This window comes from Pristiophorus japonicus, chromosome 19 (genome assembly GCF_044704955.1).
Source record: "Pristiophorus japonicus isolate sPriJap1 chromosome 19, sPriJap1.hap1, whole genome shotgun sequence".
Classification (NCBI taxonomy): domain Eukaryota; kingdom Metazoa; phylum Chordata; class Chondrichthyes; family Pristiophoridae; genus Pristiophorus; species Pristiophorus japonicus.
Window position 1 is genome coordinate 73,554,130 of NC_091995.1, and position 26,435 is coordinate 73,580,564.

Sequence of the window (26,435 nt, forward strand, 5' to 3'; positions counted from 1 at the left end):
AAGGTTCACCAGACTGGTTCCCGGGATGACAGGACTGACATGAAGAAAGACTAGATCGACTAGGCTTGTATTCAATGGAATTTAGAAGAATGAGAGGGGATCTCATAGAAACATATAAAATTCTGACGGGATTGGACAGGTTAGATGCAGGAAGAATGTTCCCGATGTTGGGGAAGTTCAGAACCAGGATAAGGGGTAACCAGGATAAGCCATTTAGGATCGAGATGAGGAGAACCTTCTTCAGAGTTGTGAGCATGTGGAATTCTTTACCACAGAAAGTTGTTGAGGCCAGTTCGTTAGATATATTCAAAAGGGAGTTAGATGTGGCCCTTACGGCTAAAGGGATCAAGGGGTATGGAGAGAAAGCAGGAATGGGGTACTGAGGTGCGTGATCAACCATGATCATATTGAATGGTGGTGCCAAATGGCCTATTCCTGCACCTATTTTCTATGTTTTCTAGCTATTTGGTTCAGCTACTCACTGAGCCTAAGTAACAAATTTGATACCCAATTGAATGCCTGAAAAGAGACACTTGACAGACCTGGTATATCAGTTTGATGGTGGGGAATGAGTAGAACAAGGATTTGCGTGTGTTAAGATTGCATGTACAGTACACCGCTTGGATTGTGGAAAAAAACCACGCTGTATAATCTCTAAATTATGGCATTGCATACTTTCCTGAAAACACTGCTCTTTAGACAGAAAGCTCTTTGAAACAAAACGCAAAGACCAGATGCACGCATTGAAGAACATGATTGAATTAAATGACATTAATCAGCAGTACAAGATTATCGACATCATGTTGAAAGGACTGTTCAAGGTGAGCAAAGAGAGGAGGTCAGGACTTAGTGTGTGATCTTCACCTTGTCTTTGGTCCCTGCCACAAACTCCATTCCCTAGCCACTGACTCCATCGCTCTCTCTGGCAGCTGTCTGAGGTTGCAGTTGTCCTTTCGCAAGCTTGGCGTCCTATTTAACTCTGCGATAAGCTTCTGACCATCATCAAAACTACCCATTTCCACCTCTAACATCGCCTGTCTCCGCCCCTGCCTCAGCTCATCTGCTGAAACACTCATCCATGCATTTGTTACCTCCAGACTCAACTATTCCAATGCTCTCCTGGCTGGCCTCTCATTTACCTCTCCATAAACTTCGGCTCATCCAAAACTCTGCTGCCCAAACCCTAACTCGCACCAAGTCCCGCTCATCCATCATCCCTGCGCTCGCTGACCTACATTGGCTCCCGATCTGGCAAGACCATGATTTTAAAATTCTCTTCCTTGTTTTCAAATCCGTCCATGACCTCTTCCCATCCTATCTCTGTAATCTCCTCCTCCAGTCCCACAACCCCCGAGATCTCTGCACTCTTCCAATTCTGACCTCTTGCACCTCCCCAATTTTGATTGCTCCACCATTGGTGCCTGTGCCTTCAGCTGCCTAGAACCTAAGCTCTGGAATTCTCTCCCTAAATCTCTGTGCCGCTCTAGCTCTCTCTCCTTTTAAGACGCTCCTTAAACTGTCCTAATAGCCCCTTATGTGGCTCAATGTCAAATTTTGTTTGATAACGCTCCTGTGAAGCGCCTTAGGACATTTTACTACATTACAAGTGCTACATAAATGTAAACTGTTGTTGTTCCTCACTGAGATATCTTCTCTGCTTTCCTTCCTCTGCCTCTGCACTGAGCGACTTCTCATCTTCAGTGATTTTAACCTCCACCTCAACTCTTCCTCTCTCTTCTCAGTTTACTGCCCTCTCCCCCGTAAATCTCTCTCTCCATATAAGCTCTCACCCATATACACGGTCACCCCCTCGATTTTGTCAACTCCGGTGGTCTTGCTACTCCCACAGTAACCATCATTGATAAGGCAATCTCTGATCATTTCTTTACATCATTCTCTATTGCCCTTGCCCCTCCCAACCCCCCTTTCTGTGTCCGCCCAAGGAAAAACTCTCCCTCAAGTCCCTTAGCATTGCACTTTCAAATTCCCAACTATCTAGTCTTTACCGTACAATTCTTCTTGACATTTCTGCAACTATTGAATTGCTAAATCATACGCTTCCCAGCACCTTTGATGCCCTTGTCCCCACTAAAATCATTACACTCTCACCCTAGTCATTCCCTGGCATACCTCTCATCTCCACTCCCTTAAGTCCAAGAGATGCAGACTTGAATGTCTTTGGCCGATAACTGGTTTAACCATCACCAGATCTGGCTGGATCACAAAGCATTATTGGGTCCTGCTCCTCATCGCTAAAACTGCTCACTATTCGAGGATCACCCGGTTTCTCTCCACCACAAACCATCGCCTGCCTCCTCTCTCACCTCCAACAATAATTGCGAAGAGTTCATGGAGTTTTTTGTTACAAAGATCAAACATCTGTTCAGCTACCTCAGCTACTTCCATCCCTTACCCAAGCCCACCAGGCCTAATTTCCTCTGTTTCCCCCTTAAACCTCTAGTTTCCCTCCGATCTCCCCTCATGCCCTCTCAAAGCTCACCTTATCCATGAGACCCACTTCCTGCTCCCTTGACCGTGTTCCTACTAGATTGCTGATCACCTAACTTCCTTTTCTGGCTCCCATGTTGGCTGATCCTGTTAACGGTTCTCTCTCCTCGGGTACTGTCGCCCTCTTCTTTAAATCTGCCGTCATCACCCCTCTCTCAAAAAAAAAATAACCCTTGACCCCTCCATCTTTCCAAACGATTGCTCTATTTCCAACCTCCCTTTCCTTTCCTAAGTCCTTTAACACGTTTATGTGCCAATCTTTCCTGGGGCACCTTGTTGGAATCGCTCCAATCAGGTTTCCGCACCCACTACAGTACCGAAATGACTCTCGTCAAAGTTACAAATTACATCCTAATTAATTGTGACAAAGGTAAACTATCCGTCCTCATCCTTCTCTACCTGTCTGCAGCATTTTAACACACAATTCTGCTCCAGTGCCTCTTCATTGACGTCCAGCTGTATGGTACTGCAATCACCTGGTTCTGTTACTATCTTACCAGCTGTAGCCATTGAATCATCTGCAATGGCTTCTCTTCTCACTCCCACACCGTTACCTCTGGTGTCCTCCAAGGATCTATCCTTGGCCCCCTCCTATTATTTACATGTTGCCCCTCGATGATATCATTTGACGACACAGCGTGAATTTTCACATGTACACTGTACCTCACCACCACTTCTATCTACCCCTCCACTGTCTCTAATACTGTCACACTGCTTGTCCGACATCCAGTACTGGATGAGCAGAAATTTCTTCCAATTAAATATCGGAAAGACCAAATCCATTGTTTTCGGTCCTTGCCACAAACACCGATCTCTAGTCACCGACTCCATCCCTCAGTCTGGCAACTGTCTGAGGCTGCACCAGTGTGTTCATAACCTTGAAGTTAAGTTGGACTACAAGATGAGCTTCCTAGCTCATATCCATGCCATCACTAAGACTGCCCGTTTCCACCTCCATAACATCGCCCGATTCCGCCCCTGCCTCAGCTCATCGGCGAATGAAAACCTCATCCTTTTGTCACCTCTAGACTTGATTATTCCAATGCACTCCTTAGTTCCACCCTCCATAAACGAGAGGTGATCCATAACTCTAGCCCGTGTCCTAACTCGTAACCAGTCCCGCTCACCCATCACCCCTGTGCTCGCTGACCTACATTGGCTCCCAGTTAAGCAACGCCTCAATTTAAAAATTGTTACTCTTGTTCTCAAATTCCTACATGGCCTCGCCCCTCTTTATCACTGTCATCTCCTCCAGCATTACAACCTTCTGAGATCTCTGCGCTCCGCCAATTCTGGGCTCTTGATCATCCCCGATTTTAATCGCTCCAGCACTGCCGATCATGCCTTCAGCTGTCTAGGTCCTAAACTCTGGAATTTCGTGCCTAAACCGCTCCACCTTTCTACCTCTCTCTCTCCCCCTTAAAACCTACCTCTTTGACCGAGCTTTTGGTCATCCGCCTTAACATCTCCTTGAATGGCTCGGTGTCAAATTTTGTTTTGATAACGCTCCTGTGAAGCTCCTTGGGACGTTTTACTATGTCACAGTAAGTTTTAGATTCTCTATAGTCCTCTGTTTGAATCAGCCTTGACTGCCACCTAATTGTAAAGCATGCTAAGGGATGTTGCAAACTATAAGTCTCCATCTGTTACAAGACTTCATGTCAAATTTGAGATGGCTGGTGCCAGAGTTGAACTAATATCAGCAGATCGAGAGTCATGGATCCACAACATAGAAACATAGAAACATAGAAAATAGGTGCAGGAGTAGGCCATTCGGCCCTTCTAGCCTGCACCGCCATTCAATGAGTTCATGGCTGAGCATGCAACTTCAGTACCCCATTCCTGCTTTCTCACCATACCCCTTGATTCCCCTAGTAGTAAGGACTTCATCTAACTCCTTTTTGAATATATTTAGTGAATTGGCCTCAACAACTTTCTGTGGGAGAGAATTCCACAGGTTCACCACTCTCTGGGTGAAGAAATTCCTCCTCATCTCGGTCCTAAATGGCTTCCCCCTTATCCTTAGACTGTGTCCCCTGGTTCTGGACTTCCCCAACATTGGGAACATTCTTCCTGCATCTAACCTGTCTAACCCCGTCAGAATTTTAAACGTTTCTATGAGGTCCCCTCTCATTCTTCTGAACTCCAGTGAATACAAGCCCAGTTGATCCAGTCTTTCTTGATAGGTCAGTCCCGCCATCCCGGGAATCAGTCTGGTGAACCTTCGCTGCACTCCCTCAATAGCAAGAATGTCCTTCCTCAGGTTAGGAGACCAAAACTGTACACAATACTCCAGGTGTGGCCTCACCAAGGCCCTGTACAATTGTAGCAACACCTCCCTGCCCTTGTACTCAAATCCCCTTGCTATGAAGGCCAACATGCCATTTGCTTTCTTAACCGCCTGCTGTACCTGCATGCCAACCTTCAATGACTGATGTACCATGACACCCAGGTCTCTTTGCACCTCCCCTTTTCCTAATCTGTCACCATTCAGATAATAGTCTGTCTCTCTGTTTTTACCACCAAAGTGGATAACCTCACATTTATCCACATTATACTTCATCTGCCATACATTTGCCCACTCACCTAACCTATCCAAGTCGCTCTGCAGCCTCATAGAATCCTCCTTGCTGCTCACACTGCCACCCAACTTAGTGTCATCCGCAAATTTGGAGATACTACATTTAATCCCCTCGTCTAAATCATTAATGTACAGTGTAAACAGCTGGGGCCCCAGCACAGAACCTTGCGGTACCCCACTAGTCACTGCCTGCCATTCTGAAAAGTCCCCATTTACTCCTACTCTTTGCTTCCTGTCTGACAACCAGTTCTCAATCCATGTCAGCACCCTACCCCCAATCCCATGTGCTTTAACTTTGCACATTAATCTCTTGTGTGGGACCTTGTCGAAAGCCTTCTGAAAGTCCAAATATACCACATTAACTGGTTCTCCCTTGTCCACTCTACTGGAAACATCCTCAAAAAATTCCAGAAGATTTGTCAAGCATGATTTCCCTTTCACAAATCCATGCTGACTTGGACCTATCATATTACCTCTTTCCAAATGCACTGCGATGACATCCTTAATAATTGATTCCATCATTTTACCCACTACCGATGTCAGGCTGACCGGTCTGTAATTCCCTGTTTTCTCTCTCCCTCCTTTTTTAAAAAGTGGGGTTACATTGGCTACCCTCCACTCCATAGGAACTGATCCAGAGTCAATGGAATGTTGGAAAATGACTGTCAATGCATCCACTATTTCCAAGGCCACCTCCTTAAGTACTCTGGGATGCAGTCCATCAGGCCCTGGGGATTTATCGGCCTTCAATCCCATCAATTTCCCCAACACAATTTCCCGACTAATAAGGATTTCCCTCAGTTCCTCCTCCTTACTAGACCCTCCGACCCCTTTTATATCCGGAAGGTTGTTTGTGTCCTCCTCAGTGAATACCGAACCAAAGTACTTGTTCAATTGGTCCGCCATTTCTTTGTTCCCCGTTATGACTTCCCCTGATTCTGACTGCAGGGGACCTACGTTTGTCTTTACTAACCTTTTTCTCTTTACATATCTATAGAAACTTTTGCAATCCGTCTTAATGTTCCCTGCAAGCTTCTTCTCGTACTCCATTTTCCCTGCCCTAATCAAACCCTTTGTCCTCCTCTGCTGAGTTCTAAATTTCTCCCAGTCCCCGGGTTCTCTGCTATTTCTGGCCAATTTGTATGCCACTTCCTTGGCTTTAATGCTATCCCTGATTTCCCTTGATAGCCACGGTTGAGCCACCTTCCCTTTTTTATTTTTACGACAGACAGGAATGTACAATTGTTGTAGTTCATCCATGCGGTCTCTAAATGTCTGCCATTGCCCATCCACAGTCAACCCCTTCAGTATCATTCGCCAATCTATCCTAGTCAACGGGTTCAGCTGTATATCTTTACAAAGCTCCCTCACACTGACTGGCCCAATAAATTCTTCAAAGCAGTTTCTCAGAAGTTATCACACTCGCAGTCTGAAAGAAAATACACTGCAGAAAAATTGGAAACCAAAGAATGTTAAAGCTGATTTTAGAAGGAGTTAGAAAACATGACTTTTTTTATATTGAAACACAATTTGATCTCTATCTATTCTAGGTCCTGGAAGACTCCAAGACCATACTGATTGGCGCTGATGTGCATGCAGGTGGACCACTGCCCCATGATGAGAAACTCAAAGATGGTGAACATAGGATGAATATTTTTCCTTGGGTTATGCTTTGTATTAAAAAAACTAACATTTTAAGCATTTCCTTTGACCCTTGTTCCCTTTGGGTGTCAGCCGTAGCTTAGTGGGTAGCACTCTCGCCTCCGAGTCAGAAGGTTGTGGGTTCAAAGACTTGGGCATATATTCCAAGCCAACACTCCCAGTGAGGTACTGAAGAAGTGCTGCACTGCCAGAGATGCCATCTTTTGGATGAGATGTTAAACCGAGGCCCTGTCTGCTTCCTCAGGCTTGAGCTACTGGAAACTATTTCAGTTGGAGCAGAGAAAGCTAATGTAATTATTTGCTTCATGGGCTCTTTACTTAAGAATTCATAGCAATTAATAGCAATTGCTGTTAAGAACTAAAAACAGAAAATGCTGGAAATCTCAGCGGGTCAGGCAGCATCTGTGGAGAGAAAAACAAGAGTTAACTTTTCGGGTTGACAACCCTTTGTCAGAACTGGAGAGTGTTCGAAAAGAACAGATTCTTAAGAAGCACTGAAAGGAGGAGGGGAGGAAAGAACAAAAGGGAAGGTCTGCGATAGGGTGGAAGGCAGGAGAGATTAGAGAGACAAAAGGAATCATGGGCTAAATTGAAATGGTAATGGCAGGAGTTAGAAAAAGATTAGTATAGGTAGGGTGTGAATGGCGGAATAATTACCAGCTGCCATTGGAGACAAAGAGAGAAAAAACATAAGCTCGAGGGTGGAATGGGGTGGGGAGGGGGGAGAGGGAAAGGCAGCCAAAGATGGGCAGAGGTTATGATTTCCAGCATTTTCTGTTTTTATTTCAGATTCCAGCATCCACAGTATTTTGCTTTTGTATTAGCTGTTAAGAACTAGTTGATTTATTAACAAAGGTTTAACAATCACACTACACATAATCAGTTCACCCACCAAGCTCATAACCATCTGCTTCATCGTGGATCCCCCTAACCCAACTAGCTGGAGTTTTATTGAGTCTTGTGAACAACACATGACTGGCTACGCCACTCCCAACTCAACAGCTCAACAAACCTCTGAGCATACTCGCAAGTACATGCATTACAGCTAAGATGAAATTTAGTCGAGAGTTTTAAAATTATGTAGAGTTTTGATAGTGAATGGGAAAAGACGATTTCAACTGGTTAGGTAGTCAGTGACAAGGGGTCATTGATTTAGAATAATCACTGAGAATGAGGAGAGTGGTTAGGAAAAATGCCTTTACAGTGGGTTTGTTAGAGTATTGCACACTTTGACAGAGGTTGAGGTAGAGACCATTGCATGGAGGAAGATACTAGACTATGGGGAGGGAAGAGGGCAGTGGATTTAGTTTAGGATTGCTCGATCACAGAGTTGGGATAGACACGATGGGCTGACTGGCCTCTTTGTGCTATAAACTTCTATGAGGGAGATACTACAATTGGTCTATATGTTGGGCTCGAGAGGGGAAACCAGTCAAGATCTCCGTACCTGGTCACTATCCTGCGTGATCTGTTGGCAACTCCCTCGCTAATAGCATTGTGGGAGCTTCACCACACGGACTCCAGCAGTTCAAGAAGGCTCACCACTTTCTCAAGGGCAACTAGGGATGGGCAATAAATGCCAGCCTTGCCGGTGATGCCCACTTCCTGAGAATGAATAAAAAGTTAATGGGTGTAGATAACTGATGAGGACATGATCAGTTTCAGCTGTTTTGTTCTCTACAGTTGATTAACCCACTAACATCTAAACTAAAAAGAAAGCCCTGCATTTATATAGCGTTTTCACAGCCTCCGGATGTCCCAAAACCTTTAAAACGAATTAATTACTTTTTGAAGTGTAGTCACTATTTTAATGTAGGAACTGAGGCAGCCAATTTGGGCACAGCAAGCTCCCACAAACAGCAATGTGATGATGACCAGAGAATCTGTTTTAGTAATGTTAATTGAGGGATAAATATTGGCCAGGACACCGGGGGAACTCCTCACCCCCCCCCCCCCCGGCTCTTCTTCGAAATAGTGCCGTGGGATCTTTTACATGCATGCCATATGCCAGTCCAATGTCAGCACTTTCAGGAGGAACGAAAAAGCATAAAAATGGGGTATAATATGTGGAATTTGGAAGGCAATATAATTGTACTGCCAGTCTGGAACATTTTATCCTTTTGATGTATCTGTCTTTGACTGGTATGAATAAGCTTTCATCAGTAATGTGGCAATCCTGCTTTCCTTTCCAGCTTATTCGCACATTGTTGAAAACACCGCCTTCTTTGGGGATGTAGTGCTGCGTTTTCCGAAGATTGTCCACCATTACTTTGATCGCAACTCCAACTGGAACAACTTAATCCGATGGGGAATCAGTTTCTGTAACCAAACAGGAGTTTTCAATGGAGGGCCACATACACAGCTTCTAAATCTGGTGAGAGAAGAGCGTTTAAAGCCCTTGTTTATCTTCAATGTGCCGCACTATTGGCATAGATTTATGGGCTTGGAGACTAGTGCGGAGTGTTTGGATACAGATTCAGTAAGTCTGTAACTCCCTGTAAGACGGGTTCACAGTCTCATCCCACCAATCCGAGAAAGGGACCACTGGCACTTCCTAATGGTCAACTATAGAGTGGCATTGGCAGATATCTGAGCAACTTGCCTGCCGAACTACTCTGCTGTGAAGTGATGTGCTACATCAAGTCTACAGCACAGAGACAGGCCATTCGGCCCAACTGGTCTGTGGTGATGTTTATGCTCCACACGAGCCTCTACGCATTCTTGTTCATCTCACCCTATCAGCATAACCTTCTATTCCTTTCTCCCTCATTCAGCTTCCTCTTAAATGCATCATTGCTATTCGCATCAACCACTCCCTGTGGTAGCGAGTTCCACATTCTCACCACCCTCTACGTGAAGAAGTTTCTCTTGAATTCATTTGTAACTATCTTATATTTATGGCCTCCAGTTTTAGTCTCCCCCACAATTGGAAACATATTCTCTACGTCTACCCGATCGAACCCCTTCATTGTGTTAGATCACCCCTCAGCCTTCTCTTTTCTGGAGAAAAGAGCCCCAGCCTGTTCAATCTGTTCTGATAAGTGTATCCTCTCAGTTCTGGTATCATCCTTGTAAATCTTTCTTGCACCTTTTCCAGTGCTTCTGTATCTTTTTTATAATATGGAGTCCAGAATGGTGCACAGTACAGCACTAGATCATTGCATTCTTGCCCAGGAGAAATGGGTATGATTTGGTGGCCATTACTGAAACGTGGTTGCAGGATGGCCAAGACTGGGAATTAAACATACAGGGGTATCTGACAATTCAGAAAGATAGACAAGAAGGAAAGGAGGTGGGGTAGCTCTGTTACTAAAGGATGATATCAGGACAGTTGTGAGACGATATTGGCTCTAATGAACAAAATGTTGAATCATTGTGTGTGGAGATTAGCGATAGTAAGGGGAAAAAGTCACTGGTGGGTGTAGTTTATACGCCCCCAAATAATAACCTCACGGTGGGGCAGACAATAATCAAAGGAATAATGGAGGCATGTGAAAAAGGTACGGCAGTAATCATGGGGGATTTTAACCTACATATCGATTTGGTCAAATCAAATCGCACGGGGTAGCCTTGAGGAGGAATTCATAGAATGCATATGGGATTGTTTCTTAGAACAGTATGTTACAGAACCTACAAGGGAGCAAGCTATCTTGGATCTGGTCCTGTGTAATGAGACAGGAATAATAAAAGATCCTCTCGGAATGAGTGATCACAGTATGGTTGAATTTGTAATACAGATTGAGGGTGAGGAAGTTGTGTCTCAAACGAGCGTACTATGCTTAAACAAAGGGGACTACAGTGGGATGAGGGCAGAGTTGGCGAAAGTAGACTGGGAACACAGACTGAACGGTGACACAATTGAGGAACAGTGGAGGACTTTTAAGGAGCTCTTTCATAGTGCTCAACAAAAATATATTCCAGTGAAAAAGAAGGGCGGTAAGAGAAGGGGATAACCAGCCGTGGATAACCAAGGAAATAAAGGAGAGTATCAAATTAAAAACCAATGCATATAAGGTGACCAAGGTTAGTGGGAAACTAGAAGATTGGGAAAATTTTAAACGACAGCAAAGAATGACTAAGAAAGCAATAAAGAAAGGAAAGATAGATTATGAAAGTAAACTTGCGCAAAACATAAAAACAGATAGTAAAAGCTTTTACCGATATTTAAAACGGAAAAGAGTGACTAAAGTAAATGTTGGTCCCTTAGAAGATGAGAAGGGGGATTTAATAATGGGAAATGTGGAAATGGCTGAGACCTTAAACAATTATTTTGCTTCGGTCTTCACAGTGGAAGATACAAAAACCATGCCAAAAATTGTTGGTCACGGGAATGTGGGAAGGGAGGACCTTGAGACAATTACTATCACTAGGGGGGTAGTGCTGGACAGGCTACGGGACTCAAGGTAGACAAGTCCCCTGGTCCTGATGAAATGCATCCCAGGGTATTAAAACAGATGGCGGAAGTTATAGCCGATGCATTCGTTATAATCTACCAAAATTCTCTGGACTCTGGGGAGGTACCATCAGATTGGAAAGCAGCTAATGTAACGCCTCTGTTTAATAAAAAGGGGGGGGGCAGACAAAAGGCAGGTAACTATAGGCCGGTTAGTTTAACATCTGTAGTGGGGAAAATGCTTGAAGCTATCATTAAGGAAGAAATAGCGGGACATCTAGATAGGAATAGTGCAATCAAGCAGACGCAACATGGATTCATGAAGGGGAAATCATGTTTAACTAATTTACTGGAATTCTTTGAGGATATAACGAGCATGGTGGATAGAGGTGTACCAATGGATGTGGTGTATTTGGATTTCCAAAAGGCATTCGATAAGGTGCCACACAAAAGGTTACTGCAGAAGATAAAGGTGCGCGGAGTCAGAGGAAATGTATTAGCATGGATAGAGAATTGGCTACCTAACTGAAAGCAGAGAGTTGGGATAAATGGGTTCTTTTCAGGTTGGCAATCGGTGGTTAGTGGTGTGCCACAGGGATTGGTGCTGGGACCACAACTGTTTACAATATACATAGATGACCTGGAAGAGGGGACAGAGTGTAGTGTAACAAAATTTGCAGATGACACAAAGATTAGTGGGGAAGCGAGTTGTGTAGAGGACACAGAGAGGCTGCAAAGAGATTTAGATAGGTTAAGCGAATGGGCTAAGGTTTGGCAGGTGGAATACAATGTCGTAAAATGTGAGGTCATCCACCTTGGAAAAAAAAACAGTAAAAGGGAATATTATTTGAATGGGGAGAAATTACAACATGCTGCGGTGCAGAGGGACCTGGGGGTCCTTGTGCATGAATCCCAAAAAGTTAGTTTGCAGGTGCAGCAGGTAATCAGGAAGGCGAATGAAATGTTGGCCTTCATTGCGAGAGCGATGGAGTACAAAAGCAGGGAGGTCCTGCTGTAACTGTACAGGATATTGGTGAGGCCGCACCTGGAGCACGGGATGCAGTTTTGGTCACCTTACTTAAGGAAGGATATACTAGCCTTGGAGGGGGTACAGAGACGATTCACTAGGCTGATTCCAGAGATGAGGGGGTTACCTTATGATAATAGATTGAGTAGACTGGGTCTTTACTCGGAGTTCAGAAGGATGAGGGGTGATCTTATAGAAACATTCAAAATAATGAAAGGGATAGACAAGATAGAGGCAGAGAGGTTGTTTCCACTGGTTGGGGAGACTAGAACTAGGGGGCACAGCCTCAAAATACGGGGGAGCCAATTTAAAACCGAGTTGAGAAGGAATTTCTTCTCCCAGAGGATTGTGAATCTGTGGAATTCTCTGCCCAAGGAAGCAGTTGAGGCTAGCTCATTGAATGTATACAAATCACAGATTTTTAACCAATAAGGGAATTAAGGGTTATGGGGAACGGGCGGCTAAGTGGAGCTGAGTCCACGGCCAGATCAGCCAAGATCTTGTTGAGTGGTGGAGCAGGCTCGAGGGGCTGGATGGCCTACTCCTGTTCCTAATTCTTATGTTCTTATAAAAAATAACTGGTTTGTCTAAACTTCAGCATACTTCTTAACAGTTGTTGAGTAGCTTCTCCTGTGACGATATCCACTACCTTCTCTGACACAAACTTTTAAGTAACGGGCAGATTTGAGCAACTTTGAGCTGGGAAATAGTAGCAGAATTTAAAAAAATATACCCCTTAGTGTAATTTTCCAGCAAGAAGATATAGTGTTGAGTTCTATACTATCTGACTTGTTAAACTGTATGTTAAGTGAAGCTGGAAATCTAATACAGATTACTGTGTAGGAGGAGGGTGTCCCTGCTGTAGCATTAAGTGGCTGGATGTGGGTAGCCGGTAGAAATTTCCCACATGATGAATGTGACAAAAATATGGAATTTTGATTTATATAAAAATAAATATAATCAAAATGGGTAAGATTTTAAAAATGAGGCTGTAATGCATGCACGTGTGCGTATGCTCTCGGGTTTGTAGAGCTGTTGAGATCTTTGGGTACCCTATGCGGAGGGGAGCGTGTAGGTCCGAGGGCCTCCTCGTAGGACTGCTCCTGGGCCTGGCCAAAGTGGCCATCAGCCGGTCCAGGCAGCGGGCGGTCGAGGGGATCTTTCAGCCTGACTGCCTGTCTCTCTTCCGCGGTTACATCCGAGCCATGGTGTCCCTGGAGATGGAGCACGCGGTGTCCACTGGTACGCTCACGGCCTTCCGCGAGAAGTGGGCGCCGGAGGGACTGGAGTGCATCATCATCCCCGGAAACCAAATTTTAATTTGATTTAAGTTTACTGTCCAAAGTTTAATTTGTTTAATATGTTGGTTTTAGTGTCCCTTTAATGAGGCAGCATTTGATTTACATTTGTTTTACAGCTGCAACTAAAATAATTGTAGAGATGTTGAGTTGGGAGTGGCTTAGCCAGTCACGTGATGTTCACAAGACTCAATAAAACCCCAGCCAGTTGGGTTCGGGGGATCCACGATGAGGCAGGTGGTTGTGAGCCTAGTGGATGAACTGGTAATGTGTAGTGATAAACCTTTGCTAATAAACCAGCTTGTTCTTAATAGCAATGTGTTGCTATGAATTCTTAAGCAAAGAACCCATGAAGCAAATACATTCCATCGGCCATTCCTTTGTTAAAATAGTGAACCAGGCAGGGTTAATGATCACAATTGAGGTAATGACGGAATAGAAAGATATGCTGATAGGGTTAGCTGAAGAGGGGTGGGAGGAGGCTCGTGTGGAGCGTAAACTGGCACAGACCTGTTGGGCCGAATGGTCTGTTTCTGTGCTGTACATTCTATGGAACTCCTGATGAAAGATCATCGACCTGAAGCGTTAACTCTGTTTTTCTCTCCACAGATGCTGCCTGACCTGACGAGTGTTTTATTTCAGATTTCTGGCACCCGCAGTATTTTGCTTTTGTTGGCCCATGCTCCATCTATTGGCCCAACAGAGAAATGGTTGAGATAAATCACCGAGGCGACTGATGAAGTTTGTGTCTCAGGCAGAGATTTTTTTTAAATCATGCTGGAAATCGGTCATTAAAAAGGCAAATGCTGGGAAGGCACAGTAGGTTGGGCAGCATCTGAAAGAAAAGGTTGGACCAAGTGATGAGATTCTCACGTATAACATTTCCGATGAATGGTCTCCATCATAAATATGAATGCTTTCAGATGCTTGCTATCTATTTCCAGCATTCTGTTGTTTTTAAGTTCCAGGCAAGTCAGAGACTCGAGCCCTTGCCTGTTGTGATGTTAATCGTTTAATATGCAGAATAGAAAGTGCTGAATTTACATTGTGTTCTTATTTCACTGCCCAACAGATGGCGCAGGAGCTTGGGATCAGTGAAAAATCTCCAGACTATAAAAATCCATTTAAAAATGAGAATGAAGATGTGAGTAATAACCTTCCGTTTCCTTTCAATCATTGATTTTTTTTCTTGTTTTCTGCTATGTGAGATATTTCCAGTCTCTAGTTTGGAGCTACACCTGTTCCCAGGTTTCCAACACTGCCACCATGTGGTGCACGTAAGCGGTGCAGGTTGATTTGCCTCGCGGTGCTCTATTCTGATGAAGCATTTGGCCTCAGCTCTCATTTTAAACCATTATTAAACCAGAAAATATAAAATCTTTTAAAAATTCTCTTTTTGTTTAAGTTTCTTGGGTCACTATGGTAACCACGGTAGTGTCAGCCATGGCTCAGTGAGCAGCACCCTCGCCTGAGTCAGAGGTTGTGGGTTCAAGTCCCACTCCAGAGACTTGAGCACAAAAAATCTAGGCTGACACTCCAGTACCATACTGAGGGAGTGCTGGACTCAGAGGTGCCATCTTTTGGATGAGACATTAAACCGAGGCCCTGTCTGCCCTCTCAGGTAGATGTAAAAGATCCTATGGCACAATTTCAAAGAAGAGGGAGTTGTCCCTGGTTTCCTGATCAATATTTATCCCTCAATCAACATCACTAAAACAGACTATCTAGTCATCATCACATCGCTGTATGCGTTATCTTTCTGTGCGCAAATTGGCTGCGGCGTTTCCTACATTACAACACTTCAAAAGTATTTAATTGTCTGTAAAGTGCTTTGGTTGTGAAAGGCACTATATAAATGCAAGTCTTTTTATTGTAACCTGGTTACTAATTAATATTTTTAAAATATAGTTTTATTATTCAAAGTGCTTGACACCTTTTAAAAAGGTGCTACTCTTGTGACTTTGCGATGGATAGTTTCTGATGTTTGGCGTATGGTTCTACATCAGTCGAATCATTACCTAGTTTGAGGGAGTGCAACATGATCAGAAATGTCATTCTTCAAATGAAGTGTTAAATCAAGTCTGCCTGATCCAGCAGTTTAATTGGACATTGAACAGCACCATGTGATCTTTAAAGAAGCACATGGAGATCTGCTGGTGTCCTGGGCCACATTCTGCCCTCAACCAAGACCACCAAAGGAACATTTTAATTTTTGACATGTCATTGCTGTCTGTGGGATCTTGCAGTACACAAATTGGTGAGAATGTGAAACTCTCACATGGAGTTGTTGAGGCGAACAGCATAGATGCATTTAAGGGAACGCTGGATAAGTATATGCGGGAGGAAGGAATAAAAAGATATGTTGATAGGGTGAGACAAAGTAAATAGAGTGGGAGGAGGCTTGTGTGGAGCATAAACATTGGCAGGACCGGTCGGGCCGAATGGCCTGTTTCTGTGCTGTAAATTCTACGGAAGCCAAGTTACTGAGATAAGGACAGTGAAAGGTGGTGTCCAGCCTGTGCCCTTCCTACACGGATTATACAGTTCCCCGTGTATACTAGGATGTCAGTTCTGTGTTTGGGTGTTTACCTGTGTGTGTGTGTGTGTGTGTGTGTGTGTGTATATGTGGGTACAGATTATTAAAAGTAGTGATACAGGTTAACCAGGTCATAAAAATGTTAACCAGGCATTGGGGTTCATTTCTAGAGGAATAGAATTGAAAAGCAGAGAAGTTATGTTACACTTGTATATAAACTTGGTTAGACCACAACAGTACTGTGCACAGTACTGGCCTGGTTATAAAAAGGATATAGAGGCACTGGAGAAGGTCCAAAAAAGATTCACAAGGATGATACCAGAACTGAGAGATTATAACTATTAGGAAAGATTGAACAGGCTGAGGCACTTTTCTCTAGGAAAGAGAAGGCTGAGGGGTTGATCTAAGAGAGGTCTTTAAAATAATGAAGAGGTTTGATAGGGTAGACGTAGAGAAGATGTTTCCACTGTGTGGGAGAGACCGAAACTAGGGGAAGCTGGATAAGTACATGTGGAAGAAAGGGATGGAAGGATATGTTGATACTGTGAGATGGAGTAGAGTGGGAGGAGGCTTGTGTGGAGCATAAACACCGGCACAGACCACTTGGGCCGAATGGCTTGTTTCTGTGTTGTAAATTCGATGTAATTCTGTGGAAAAATAGCTGTTGTGTTTGCATAAGTAATGATAGCCATTGTGCCGTAAAGTCATTTGTTGTATGTGAAGTACTCTGGGACTTTTCAGAGAGATGTGAAATGGCACTATTATAAGTATGTCTTTTTCAGTCACGTAACTGAAATAAAGTAAAATTGCATTTTTTGCCTTTGGGGTTTGCTCACCAATCAGTGACCTAAATGATCTGCAAGGCCATGGGAATGGCTAAATCTAGGTTGAGAAATATTAAAAATATACAACAACAACTTGTATTTATATAGCACCTTTAACGTAGTGAAACGTCCCAAGGCGCTTCACAGGAATGTTATGAGTTCAAAAATTTGATACTGAGTTACATAAATAGAAATAAGGGCAGGTGACCAAAACCTTGGTAGATTTTAAGGAGCGTCTTGAAGGAGGATAGAGAGGTGGAGAGGTTTAGGGAGGGAGTTCCAGAGCTTTGGGCCGAGGCAACAGAAGGCACGGCCACCAATGGTTGAGCGATTTATAATCAGAGATGCTAAAGAGGGCAGAATTAGAGGAGCGCAGATATCTCGGCGGGGGGGGGGGGGAGATTACAAAGATAGGGAGGTGAAGCTGTGGAGGGATTTGTAAACCAGGATGAGAATTTTGAAATCGCGGCGTTGCTTAATCGGGAGCCAATGTCGGTCATTGAGCACATGTGGGTGAGCGGGACTTGATGCGAGTTAGGACACGGGCAGCCGAGTTTTGGATCACCTGTAGTTTACGTGGGGTAGAATGTGGGAGGCCAGCCAGGGGTGCGATGGAATAGTCAAGTCTAGAGGTAACAAAGGCTCACCCGCGCACAATTTTTTTTAATAAGAGGTTTAATATATTTTCCCGCATTCCTCTTGCATGTTGTTGTGCACTTTCTCTGGCCACAGCAAACAGGCTTCCCTCCCCACCCCTTCCCTGCCACACCATTCATCGTTGTGTATCCTTCTAAGCCAGGTGTGTGCTGAGAAAGTGTGAACATAATCCCCGGTCAGCGACAGCACCTCAATCAATCACCATGATGCCCAGTTTCAGTGCGGTGAATCTGCTATTGCCCCTCTTCCTGTGTTGGGCTTGCTTTGCTTCCTTGTATTGCCCACTTGAGCAGTGACAAAGATCAGCAAGCTGAGGGCAGCAAGTCTAAATAAAGAAAATAAAATCTTGCATTTCTGCAGCGCCTTTCATGATCATAGGACGTCCCAAAGTGCTTTACAGTCAATGAGTTTCTTTGAAATGTAGTCACTGTAGAGAAATGGGGCAGTCAATTTGCACACAGCAAGCTCCCACAAACAGCAATGTGCTAATGACCACATAATCCTCTCGTCCTGATATAGGCTTCACTGATCTACTGCAATTATTATTTTACAGTTTAACCACAATAACGATGCTTTCCATAAAGCCTTCAAAGATGAGGAGAAAAGAAGGAAAAAGGAAGATAAAAGGAAAGAGCTTCGAAAAGGGCCGAGGATCACAAAGACAAAGTCTGAGTTATGACCCGCTGAGAAAGCTGACGACCGCTGGGACCATTTATGCTGTTCACTGGAGCTGCTTGAAATCTTTCCCCGGCACAAATATCTGTATATGTCGGAATAAAATCCCTCCAGGATGGCAGTCATCTTTATAGGTTTACTCTCACTAAAGCTGCTATCTTTCCTTTGAAAAGGAAGGAAGTCTCATTGTCAAGTCCACAATGTTTTAGTTTACATGAATAAAATGGATGGAGTCACTGAATTTGATCCCTGAAACACTGATAAAAAAAATCCCAGAATCTGATACAACAAGCTTTGAGTTATTCCATCACCATTTAAACAGTGATCGTGATAAGGAATAGCAACCCTTTAATGTATTATAAGTTGAATTGCCGGTTTATTGTTTTCACAATAAAATGCAAGGTCTTAAAGAATGTGATCCTAAAAAATGGTTTAAAATCCTTCAATCCCAAGGAATTGTACTTATTGGCGGGTTTCCATTTCTATGCTTGCCCTGCCTGAGATGTTCTGTCCATTTAAGGGAATGAACTGAAAATGGGGACTCTAGCTGGCGAGCACAGAGGCAGAAAACTCTGGTCATTGAGTTACTATAAACCAGTGGCCCTGGGCATCGATGTCTACCTTCTCCAGATCCAAACAAATAAAAAAACAATTATTAAATATCTTTGTGGGACAAAAAAGAGAGTCGGGATAAATGGGTAATTTTCCGGTTGGCAAACAGTGACTAGTGGGATGCCGCAGGGATCGGTGCTGGGGCCTCAACTATATACAATCTATATTAATGACTTGGATGAAGGGACCGAGTGCAATGTAGCCAAGTTTGCTGATAATACAAAGATGGGTGGGAAAGCAAGTAATCTGCAAAGGGATATAGACAGGCCAAATGAGTGGGCAAAAATTTGGCAGAGTATAATGTGGGAAAATGTGAGATTATCCACTTTGGCAGAAAAAAGAGAAGCAAATTATAATTTAAATGGAGAAAAATTGCAAAGTGCTGCATGCAGTACAGAGGGACCTGGGGATCCTTGTGCATAAAACACAAGGTTAGTATGCAGGTACAGCAAGTGATCAGGAAAGCAAATGGAATGTTGGCCTTTATTGCAAGTTGGATAGAGTATAAAAGCAGAGAAGTCCTACAACTGTACAGGGTATTGGTGAGGCCACACCTGGAGCACTGTGTAGTTTTGGTTTCTGTATTTAAGGAAGAAAATACTTGCATTGGAGTCTGTTCAGAGAAGGTTCACGAGGTTGATTCCAGAGATGAGGGGTTGACTTATGAAGGTAAGTTGGGCCTATACTCATTGGAGTTCAGAAGAATGAGAGGTGATCTTATCGAAACATATAAGATAATGAGGGGGCTCGACAAGGTGGATGCAGAGTGGATATTTCCACTCGGGGGAAACTAAAACTAGGAGACATAGTCTCAGAATAAGGGGCTGCCCATTTAAAACTGAGATGAGGAATTTCTTCTCTGAGGGTTGTAAATCTGTGGAATTCTCTGCCCCAGAGAGCTGTGAAAGCTAGGTCATTGAATATATTTAAGGCGGAGATAGACAGATTTTTGAGCGATAGGGGAATAAAGGGTTATGGGGAGCGGGCAGGGAAGTGGAGCCGAGTCCAGGATCAGATCAGCCATGATCTTATTAAATGGCGGAGCAGGCTCGAGGGGCCAAATGGCCGACTCCTGCTCCTATTATGTTCCTTTTTTGTAGAAGCTCTTTCTGACTGTTGCTAGTTTACTCTCATCTATTTTCTCCCTCCTATTAGTTTTTTAGTGATCTTTTGCTGGTTTCTAAAATGTTCCCTATCCTCTGGCCTACCACTAATCTTCGCAACATTGTATGCCTTTTCTTTCAGTTTGATACCATGCTTAACTTCCTTAGTTAGCCACGGATGGTTCAAACTGCTTGCAGTCTTTCTTAATAGAATATATCTTTGTTGAGAATTAAGAAATATCGTCTTAAATGTCTGCCACTGCTTATCTACCATCTTACCTTTTAATCTATTTTCCTAGTCCACTTTTGCTAACTTTGTCTTCATACCTTTGTAATTGCCTTTATTTAGGTTTAAGACACTAGTTTCAGACCCAAGTTTCTCACTCTCAAACTGAATGTGAAATTCTATTATGTTATGATCACACTTCCCCGAGAGGATCCTTTACTATGAGATCATTCATTAATCCTGTCTCATTACACATTACCAGATCTAAAATAGCCTGTTCCCTGGTTGGTTCCACAATGTATTGTTCTAAGAAACTGTCCCGAATACACTCTATGAATTCGTCCTCGAGGCTATCTTTGCCAATTTGATTTGTCCAATCTATATGAAGATTAAAGTTGCCTACGATTATTGCAGTACTTTTTACAAGCCCCCATTATTTCTTGATTTATATATACTCTGTCCTACTGTGTAACTACTGTTAGGGGGCCTATGGATTACTCCCACCTGTGACTTCTTTCCCTTATTATTTCTTATCTCCACCCAAACTGATTTTACATCTTGATCTTCCGAACCAAGATCATTTCTCACTACTGTATTGATCTCATCCTTTATTAACAGAGCTACGCCACCTCCTTTTCCTTTCTGCCTACCTATCCTTCTGAAATGTCAAGTACCCCTAAATATTCAGTTCCCAGCCTTGGTAACCCTACCGCCTCTGCAATGGCCATCAGATCATATCCATTTATTTCTATTTGTGCCATCAATTCATATATCTTGTTATGAATGCTGCGTGCATTCAGATAAGGAGCCTTTAATTTTGTCTTTCTACCATTTTTCCATACTCTGACCCTTTTTGTTGGCGCACTCTTATGTTTGTATGCTCTGTCCCTTCCTGTCACATTCCTGTTATCATTATCCATATTGCTACCCTGCACTATTGCCTTGTCCTTTATCTTTAACTTTCTAAATTTCCCCTCACTTGAACCCTGCCCCCTACTATTTAGTTTAAAGCCCTACCTACAGCCTTAGTTATTCGATTCACCAGGACACTGGTCCCAGCACAGTTCAAGTGAAGCCTGTCCCAACAGAACAGCTCCCTCTTTCTCCAGTACTGGTGCCAGTGCCCCATTTCTCCAACACCAATCTTTGACCCATACATTCAGATCTTTGATCTTATTGACCCTATGCCAATTTGCTCGTGGTAATCCAGAGATTATTACCTTCGTGGTTCCGCTTTTTAACGCCTAGCTGCTCATACTCCCTCAGTCGAACCTCTTTCTTTGTCCTACCTATGTCGTTGTGGACCACAACAACTGGATCTTTCCCCTCCCACTCCAAGTTCCTCTCCAGCCCCGAGGAGATGTCCTTAACCCTGGCACCTTCAGGTCTCACGCTCTAGGCTGCAGAGAATAGTATCTATCCCCCTAAGTATACTGTCCCCTAGCACTACTCCATTCCTTTTTACTCCCCTAACTTGAATGGTCCTGTGTACCATAGTGCTGTGGACAGTTTGCTCATCCTCCCTGCAGTCCCTGCTCTTGTCCACAAAGGCTGCAAGGATCTTGTACCTATTGGACAAGTTCAAGGGCTGAGGCTCGTCCAATGCTACCTTCTGGATCCCCATACCTGCCTCCTGTCCCTGACCACGGACCAAATCTGAAGTACTCAACCTAAGGGGTGCCTGCCTCCTGGAACAAAGTGTTCAGGTAACTTCCTCCCTGATGCATTGCTGTGTCTGAAGCTTGGACAGCTCGTCAACTCTGAGCCAAAGTTCCTCGAGCTGCACTTACTGCAGATGTGATTGCTGTGGATCCCACTGGTGCCCACCTGCTCCCACACGCTACAGCTGCAACACATCACCTGCCCTGCCATCTCTATTGTATTTTATTTAACTAATTAGGCTTTCAAGTTTTGAAATAAGTACGTATTTCAGTGGCAATGGGGCTGAGGCAGGGACAGAGGTGGCAAATGTTACAGAAGTGGAGCTAAACAGTCTGAGCGAATAGTTGAGGAGCAGGACGGAGAGGGTGGCAAAGGAGCGGGAGCCAAAGACAATGGCTTTGCTTTCTCGATGTTTAGCTGGGAGGGATCAGGCGACAAGTGAAAGGTGACCTCCTGAATACAGATGATGTTGCTGAGGAGCAGCATGGGTGGAGAGAGCCAAGGATACAAGTCTCAGTGGTTTGTACTGGAGGAATGTTCCACCAGGGGTCACTGCTCTTAACATATATATAAATGCTTTGGAGTTGGGTACAAGGAATAAAATGAAAATTTGCAGAGAACACAAAAATAGGTCGCATGGTTTTACTGTGAAGAGGTCTGTAAACAACTTCAGGAGGACAAAGACAGGCTAATAGATTCGACAGATGTCATAAAATTTAAGGAAGAGAAATGTGAGATGCATTTTCTGAGGAAGAATAATGTAGAACTTTAAAAGGAGCAAAGGTTCTGTTCTTGGAGGACAAGTAGATAAAAATGTGAAAAAAAGTATATGAGATCTTAGATTTTATAAATAGGGGCATAGAGTACAAAAGCAAATAAGATAAAATGAACTTGTATAAATTATTGAGTAGCTGCAATTAGCTCCAGTTTTTTGCATCCTACTTCAGAAAGGATGTCGGGGTGATTGAAAGGGTGCAGTAGAGATTTTTTGAGCTGATAACCAGAAAGAAGCGACTTTAGTTATGAAGAGAGACTAAAGAAACTGGGGCTCTTTCAGTAGAATACAAAAGGTTAAGAGATGTGATACGAGTCAAACTATGAGGGGATATAAATACACTGATCAGCGAGTCAGTAACTGAAGAGTATTAATTCGAGACAAAGACAATAATAAAGACAAAGATTCATTTATTTGACACAGGAGTGTTAAGACATGAAATGCCCGTATCAGGATCAGTTGTGGAAGCAGAATCATTAATAGTTTTTAAAGGGAAAGTGGATAAATACTTGAAAAAGAAAAATGTAAAAGGGCAGGAGAGTGGGTTTGTTCTCAGGACAGCGTGCAGTTTTACTTGGAGCTGGTGTACTTGGTCACCGCCTTTGTCCCGACACGGCTTGCTTGGCCAGCTCCCTGGGCAACAGCAGGCGCACAGCGGTCTGGATCCTCCAGGAGGGAGCTGATGCTGCGGTGCTTGTAGTGGGTCAGGCGGGCAGCCTCACCCGCGATGCGCTCGAAAATATCGTTCACAAATGAGTTCATGATGCCCATGGCCTTGGAGGAGATGCCGGTGTCGAGGTGAACCTGCTTCATCACTTTGTAGATGTCGATGGAGTAACTCTCCTTCCTCGACCTTCTGTGCTTCTTGGCGCTTTCTTGATTGTTTTCTTGGCGCCTTTCTTCATGGTAACTGGTTTCTTGTCGTCAGCCATTGTCTCGATCAATCTGGCACTACGTGGATGGTGGCACAGGTGCAATCGGCTGATTGGCGTCCTTCTATGCTGTAAAATTCTGTTTGCAGTTTCAGTGGACATTGGCATCAGTTCTGAGATAGATGGGAGCTATTCTGTAAGGACAGGAAGGGCGTTAATATACTGGAAAAATGGTTAAATAGGGAAGTAATGAGGTTTTTAAACTAGGAAGGGGGTTGCTGGTAAAATAAAGCTTAACAATTTGCATTTATATCATCTTCTTAGGCAGTCCCTCGGAGTCAAGGATGACTTGCTTCCTCACTAAAATGAGTTCAAAAGTGACTATTGAGTCCAATTCAAGATCTGCAGTCTCTATCTCTGACGGTGGTTGAAGGGACGAGTGGGTGGGGTACTCGATTTGTCGTACGATCCTTCCGCTGTTTGTACTTAGCTTCCACGTGCCCCCGGCGAAGAGACTCGGATGTGTTTGATGCTCCTCCACTTTGTGCAGTCTTGGCCAGGGATTCCCAAGAGTCGGTGGGATGTAGCATTTTTTCAAGGAGGCTTCGAGGGTGTCCTTGAAGCATTTTCTCTGCTCTCCTGGGGCTCGCCGGCCGTGATGTAGCTCACACTAGAGTGCTTGTTTCGGGAGTCTAGCATCGGGCATGCGGACAATGTGGCCAGTCCATTGGAGCTGATCGAGCGTGGTCAATGCCTCGATGCTGGCCCGAGAGAGAACGTTAGCATTGGTGCGCCTATCCTGCCAATGAATTTGCAAGAGTTTGCGGAGGCAGCGTTGGTGGTACTTCTCTAGTGCTTTGAGGTGCCTACTGTACATAATCCATGTCTCGGGAAGCATATAGGAGGGTGGGTATCACTACTGCTCTGTAGACCATGAGCTTGGTGCCGGGTTTGAGATCCTGGTCTTCGAACACTCTTCTTCAGGCGGCCGAAGGCTGCACTGGCCAATTGAACACAGTGTGGGACTTCATCCTCAATTCAAGGTCTCATAGTGGATCTTGATAACCGGGGTAGAGGACCTTTGTTTTACTGATGTTTAAGGTGAGGCCCAGACTCTCGTACGCATAAGTGAAGGTGTCAACGATGGTTTGGAGTTTGGACTCAGAGTGTGCAGAAACGCAAGTGTCATCTGCATATTGTAATTCAATGACGGAGGTTGGAGCAACCTTGGATCTGGACTGGAGGCATTGGAGGTTGAGCAATTTCCCACTTGTCCTGTAAGTTAACTCTACTTCAGCGGGAAGCTTGTTAAAGGTGAGATGAAGCATTGCAGCGAGGAAGATTGAGAAGAGCATTGGTACAATGACACAGCTTTGCTTGACCCTGGTCTTCACTTGTATTGGTGGTGGATCCCTTGGTAAGAATCACAGCTTGCATGTCATCGTGAAGCAGGCGGAGGATGGTGACAAATTTGAGGACACTCCATAATCCCTCACAGTTGACAGAGTCGAAGGCCTTTGTGAGGTCAAAGAAAGTCATGTACAGAGGTTGCTGCTGCTCCCTATATTTTTCTTGGATTTGTCGTGTAGTGAAGATCATGTCCATTGTGCCCCTTAGCGGGCGGAATCCGCATTGCGACTCTGGGATGTGCTCTTTAGCCACTGGGAGAAAACAATTGAGGAGGATTCTTGCGATGATTTTCCCTGCGGCAGACAGCAGGGAAAACCCTCTGTAATTACCGCAGTCGGACTTGTCCCCTTTCTTGAAGATGGTCATGATTACGGCGTCTCTGGCATGCTCTCTTCCAGATAGGAGATGAGGTCATGGATTTGTGCCAAGAGTACTTCTCTGCCATGCTTTAATACTTCGGCGGGGATTCCATCTACTCCTGTGGCCTTGTTATTTTGCAGTTGTCAGATATCCTTTTCAACCTCATGCCGGGCTGGGATTGTGCCGACGTGGTGACAGGTAGCATGCTGTGGGATGGAGTCAAGGACACTCACGTCAAAGACAGAGTCTTGGTTGAGGAGATTCTTGAAGTGTTTCTTCCAGCAGGCACTGACTATCTCTCTGTCCTTGATGAGCACCTCTTGGCTCTCAGTGCTTGAGTGCTTGAGCCGTAGGTGGCCTTGACTGCGTGATTGTCAGCTCGATGCTGTATCTCCTGTGCTTTTTCTACCCGCATTTGACAGACAGCGCCGACCTGATTGGGACACCAGCAGAGGTGGGGGATAAAGGAGCGGGGAAACAGCGCCGACCTGATTGGGGACACCAGCAGCAGTGCATTAATATAGCACCTTTAATGTAGTAAAACAACCCAAGGCACTTCAGAGTTGTGTAAATCAGACAAAAATATTGACACCAAGCCAAAGGACTGGTGATCAAAAGCTTGGTCAAAGAGGTAGGTTTTAAGGAGAGAGAGGCAGAAAGTTTTGGACGAGCTCATGTTTAGGGAAAAATAAAGATGGGAGGCCGGCCAGGAGAGCATTGGAATATTCGAGTCTGGAGATGGCAAAAGCATGGATGAGAGTTTCAGCAGGAGATGGGCTGATGCAGATGGGCAATATTATAGAGGTGGAAGCAGACAGTCTTCGTGATGGAGAAGCTATTAATTATTGAGCAATCTCAGTCAAAGTACAAAACACATAGAGGGGGAAATAACTTAAACTTGAAATGGATTTGGTAGAGGGCAGGGAAAATCAGCAAGTATTGAATAGGTGATGTCAAACTTGGATTTAGAAAGTCTTTAGATTGTATAAAGAAGGGAAGTTTGAGAGGAATTTAATTACATAGTAGGCACCCGGCTTCAGCTGAAGAACTGTAGTGGTAAAACTGTTGACCTGGGATTTATAGAAGTGACCAGAGATTTTAGTTGAAACCAAAAGACTGTAGGATATTGCTGAGTACTTGCTTTTTGTAATCCAGTGGGCAATCATGAAGTGTTACCTGCAGTCAGAATCAGGGGAAGTCATAACGGGGAACAAAGAAATGGCAGACCAATTGAATAAGTACTTTGGTTCAGTA

At 44.1% G+C, this 26,435-nt stretch overlaps 1 protein-coding gene across 6 annotated transcripts in view; it reads left to right on the top strand.

Annotated features, from left to right (window-relative positions):
• Positions 1–20,515, top strand: part of LOC139229946 (coiled-coil domain-containing protein 134-like) — a 39,634-nt gene extending 19,119 nt beyond the window's left edge. For all 6 annotated transcript variants that reach the window (XM_070861606.1, XM_070861607.1, XM_070861602.1 and 3 more), the window contains exons 3-7: positions 700–821; positions 6,640–6,724; positions 8,944–9,125; positions 14,542–14,613; positions 18,040–20,515. In XM_070861606.1, the coding sequence (XP_070717707.1) occupies positions 700–821; positions 6,640–6,724; positions 8,944–9,125; positions 14,542–14,613; positions 18,040–18,165 (587 nt within the window). In that variant the 3' untranslated portion in view covers positions 18,166–20,515. The remainder of the gene's footprint in view (positions 1–699; positions 822–6,639; positions 6,725–8,943; positions 9,126–14,541; positions 14,614–18,039) is intronic.
• Positions 20,516–26,435: the final 5,920 nt, after the last annotated feature.